Source organism: Haliaeetus leucocephalus, unplaced genomic scaffold, assembly GCF_000737465.1.
Source record: "Haliaeetus leucocephalus isolate CR32 unplaced genomic scaffold, Haliaeetus_leucocephalus-4.0 Scaffold646, whole genome shotgun sequence".
Classification (NCBI taxonomy): domain Eukaryota; kingdom Metazoa; phylum Chordata; class Aves; order Accipitriformes; family Accipitridae; genus Haliaeetus; species Haliaeetus leucocephalus.
The window spans coordinates 1,331,303-1,335,362 of record NW_010973082.1 but is presented as its reverse complement, the minus strand read 5'-3'; the positions used below and the strand labels follow the sequence as shown (position 1 = coordinate 1,335,362).

The 4,060-nt window shown below is 57.0% G+C and overlaps 1 protein-coding gene across 2 annotated transcripts; it reads left to right on the top strand.

The window, feature by feature from the left end:
- The first annotated feature begins 258 nt into the window (after nt 1–258).
- On the top strand, nt 259–3,480 carry SOX9 (SRY (sex determining region Y)-box 9). 2 transcript variants are annotated; one of them, XM_010578579.1, is made up of 5 exons: nt 333–802; nt 1,829–2,038; nt 2,276–2,323; nt 2,636–3,022; nt 3,059–3,434. In XM_010578579.1, exons 1-5 carry the CDS (start codon nt 372–374, stop codon nt 3,432–3,434), a joined length of 1,452 nt encoding a protein of 483 aa, XP_010576881.1. In that variant the 5' UTR covers nt 333–371. The 2 variants fall into 2 exon arrangements, with proteins under 2 accessions (XP_010576880.1, XP_010576881.1); XM_010578578.1 differs by lacking the exon at nt 2,276–2,323 and having other exon boundaries at nt 259–802; nt 1,829–2,082; nt 2,647–3,480.
- The last annotated feature ends 580 nt before the right edge of the window (nt 3,481–4,060 follow it).

Genomic DNA, 4,060 nt, shown 5'->3' with positions numbered 1-4,060 from the left:
CGCTCCGGGGTTTTTGGGGGTTTTTGGGTTTTTTCCCCCCCCCCGACCCTCCTCCTGCCGTCCTTTCTCTCCTGCAACTTGCAAAAGTTTCTTCCCCCCCTGCCTTGTGGCTTTGGGTCGTTGATATTTTTTCTTTTGGTGGTGTTTTTTTGACTTAAGAGGGGTAGGGAGAAATAACAATAATAAAAAACAAACTTTTGCAAACTTTTTCCAGCTCTCCCCCTCTTCTTCCCCAGCCCGGCTTCAAGCTGGTGGAGACTTCGCCTCTCCTAGTTTTACTTTTTTTAACCCTTCCCTGCCCCTTAGCCACCTGATTTTTTTTTTACTTTTCATTTTTTCACCCCCCGTTCCCCCCTCTGCCACTTTCTCGCATGAATCTCCTAGACCCCTTCATGAAAATGACAGAAGAACAGGACAAATGTATCTCCGACGCCCCCAGCCCCACCATGTCGGATGACTCCGCCGGGTCTCCCTGCCCCTCTGGATCCGGCTCGGACACGGAGAACACCAGACCCCAAGAAAACACCTTCCCCAAGGGTGACCCGGACCTGAAGAAGGAGAGCGACGAGGACAAGTTCCCGGTGTGCATCCGAGAGGCGGTGAGCCAAGTGCTCAAGGGTTACGACTGGACCCTGGTCCCTATGCCGGTCCGGGTGAACGGATCCAGCAAAAACAAGCCCCACGTGAAGAGACCCATGAACGCCTTCATGGTGTGGGCACAGGCGGCCCGAAGGAAGCTGGCCGACCAGTACCCGCATCTGCACAACGCCGAGCTCAGCAAAACCCTGGGCAAGCTCTGGAGGTGAGCGGGGAGGCCGAGTCGGGTCAGCAAAAGGGGGGAAACTGGGGATGCTGGGGAGGGAGGCTGGAGCCTGCAAAGTTTGCTCTAACCTCTACCAGCAGTCAGAGGAGGGAGAGGATGGATGGTTTAAAGCCCAGAAAAGTCGCCGGAAACTTTTGCATGTGCCGGCAAACTTGGTTGGCGTAGGAGAAGCCAAGAATAGTAAGGGGAAAGCAGGGAAAGTAGTTCCCTCTGGCTGCCTTCTGGGCTTGCAAGTGGTTTCTTTCCCTTGAGCAATGTCCCGGGTGGAAGCTGACCCCACGGGGCAGGAGGGGGGCTAACAGAGCCCCCACGGCCAGGCGAGCGGGGCCTGCCTTGGCGTTTGTTTGTTTGTACTCTTGTCCAGAGGAAATGATGGTTTTCTGGATTGCATCAGCTTGGCCCCGGGAGGAGAAGCGATGCGGGGCAAGGAAGGGGGGGGTGGTTTGGGGGGCAGAAGCCGGGCGCAGGGCGAGCGCCCGCGATGCTGTGCCAAGCCCCGGGTGGGTGGGTGCGATGAGTGGCGCATGGCTGGGTGCCCTCCGACTTCCAAAATAAGGCAGGGAGGGGAGAAAAACAGAAGGAAAGTGAGTCACCTGGCCGCCTCTTACTCTGTGACTGCAGAAGGGGCGGAGGGCGGGGGGGGGGAATCCTAAATTTGCGGCTGCTCTTGAGGCAGGGAGGAGAAAGGAGTGAGCAAACCTGGCCCTGGCAGGCAGCGATGGGGTCGTCACCTAAAGCACCCCAGGGACGGGACGGGGAGGGCGAGGGCCAGACCCTGCTGTGACTCTTGCACCTCTTGTTCAGCCACCGAAACAATCCGGGGGGAGCAAGAAGCGGGGGTGACAGCCAGTGTGTGCCCCAGCCAGGGCGTTCGGTGTCGTGGGGGGCTTTGCACTGTCATTCGGGGGGGATCCCTGGGAGAGATTTAGGCTGGGGGGAGTCCCTCATGCCCCCCCCTCGTGAGCTGCAGCTGACCCTTCGCCCGCCATGTCCCCCCCCCTCCAGGCTGCTGAACGAGAGCGAGAAGCGTCCCTTCGTGGAAGAGGCCGAGCGGCTGCGGGTGCAGCACAAGAAGGACCATCCCGACTACAAGTACCAGCCGCGGCGGCGAAAGTCGGTGAAGAACGGGCAGTCGGAGCAGGAGGAAGGCTCCGAGCAAACCCACATCTCCCCCAACGCCATCTTCAAGGCGCTGCAGGCAGACTCCCCGCAGTCGTCCTCCAGCATCAGCGAGGTGCACTCCCCCGGGGAGCACTCGGGTGGGTACCAGAAAGTTTTTTGGCAGGGTGTTTGGGGAGTGGGTGGTAAGTCACGGCTACCTACAAAAAGTTGTGTTCCAAACCAGGCTGAAATTGGGATTGGGTAAGTGGCGGGGGGGGGGAGGAGGGAGACCCAGAAATGTAGTGAGAAGGGGACGACAGGGGCAGAGCTGCCCACGAGCCTTGCCCGTAGCAACTCTCACCCCGGTGTGCCAGCCCCTGCGGCCGCTTCCAACCCCTCTGCCAGCAGAAACGTGAACCCATCCTTTTTGGAGAAATAAATAAATAAATAAATAAATAAACCAAAAGATGGCCCCGCTCTGGCGGCTCACATCTGAAGGCTCGGCAACTTTACCCGGCGCAACAGATCGGCGCTGATAGGGCTCGCGTCTGCGTTCCTCGCACCTGGAGATGTTTGCGTTCCCCGCCGCAACCGCTGGCAGAAGCGACGCGCTGTTATCCGCCCGGCCGCGGGTTAACTATTAACGGCGTTATCGGGGACCCGCGGGGGTGACACCCCTCCTTGACGCCCGTGGCCTTTTTTTTTTCCTCTTCCTCCCGCAGGGCAATCGCAGGGCCCCCCCACGCCCCCCACCACCCCCAAGACGGACGCGCAGCCCGGCAAGCAGGACCTGAAGCGGGAGGGTCGCCCTCTGCAAGAAGGCGGCCGGCAGCCGCCCCACATCGATTTCCGAGACGTGGACATCGGCGAGCTCAGCAGCGACGTCATCTCCAACATCGAGACCTTCGACGTCAACGAGTTCGATCAGTACCTTCCCCCGAACGGTCACCCGGGGGTCCCGGTTACCCACGGGCAAACCGGTCAGGTCACCTACACCGGCAGCTACGGCATCAGCAGCACGGCGGGTTCGCAAACCGGGGCCGGCCACGTCTGGATGTCCAAGCAGCAGCCGCAGCCGCCGCCGCAGCCGCCGCCGCCGCAGCCGCCGGCGCAGCACGGGTTGCCGGCGCTGAGCGGGGAGCAGGGTCAGGCGCAGCAGAGGACGCACATCAAGACGGAGCAGCTCAGCCCCAGCCACTACAGCGAGCAGCAGCAGCACTCCCCGCAGCAGCTCAACTACAGCTCCTTCAACCTCCAGCACTACGGCTCCTCCTACCCCACCATCACCCGCTCCCAGTACGACTACACCGACCACCAGAACTCCAGCTCCTACTACAGCCACGCCGCCGGCCAGAGCAGCAGCCTCTACTCCACCTTCACCTACATGAACCCCACGCAGCGCCCCATGTACACCCCCATCGCAGACACTTCGGGGGTCCCCTCCATCCCCCAGACCCACAGCCCGCAGCACTGGGAACAGCCCGTCTACACACAGCTCACCAGACCCTAAAGCCATTTTTTTGTTTTTCCCAAGAAAAAAAAAAAAAAAAAAAAAAAAAGAAAAAAACTAAAAAAAAAATATTCAAAAAAGCACGAAAGAAGCAACAAGAAGAACGGAGAACTTCCTCAGACTTTCTCCTTCTTCGAAATGAAAATAATAATTAAAAAAAAAAAAGACGCTAAAGTTAAAGCTGGCGGGGAGGAGAGAGCGCCTCGAGCCTTCTGCACTACAGCATCCTCCAGGAAGTGGCCAGACCGCTCCGAGAACCGGCAAAACTCGGGACAGACTTTCCAAGGACTGGACTTTAACTCAGCTTCCAGGGCGCGGCATGGAGATGAGATTTCTAACCAACCAGCTCAGCTGTCTGTTCTCTGGACTTTTGTAATGATTTTTTTTTTTTTAGCAGTAATTAAAAAAAAAAAAGAAAAAGAAAAAAAAGGGGGGGGAAAAAAAAAGAGAAAACTCAGAGTCCTCTGTGAGGAATATTCTCTATTTTAAATATTTTTTAGTATGTACTGTGTATGATTCGTTACCAATTTGAGGGGATTTATACATATTTTTTAGAGATTTTTTTAAATGCTCTTATTTTTCCAACAGCTAAAAAAACAACACTTAGTGGAGCAGTCCTAGGTTTT

Coding starts and splice junctions, on each gene's coding strand:
- SOX9 (XM_010578578.1), top strand. CDS start 372: ATGAATCTCCTAGACCCCTTCATGAAAATGACAGAAGAACAGGACAAA. Junction 803..1,828: donor ACCCTGGGCAAGCTCTGGAG/GTGAGCGGGGAG, acceptor CCCCCCCTCCAG/GCTGCTGAACGAGAGCGAGA. Junction 2,083..2,646: donor CTCCCCCGGGGAGCACTCGG/GTGGGTACCAGA, acceptor TTCCTCCCGCAG/GGCAATCGCAGGGCCCCCCC.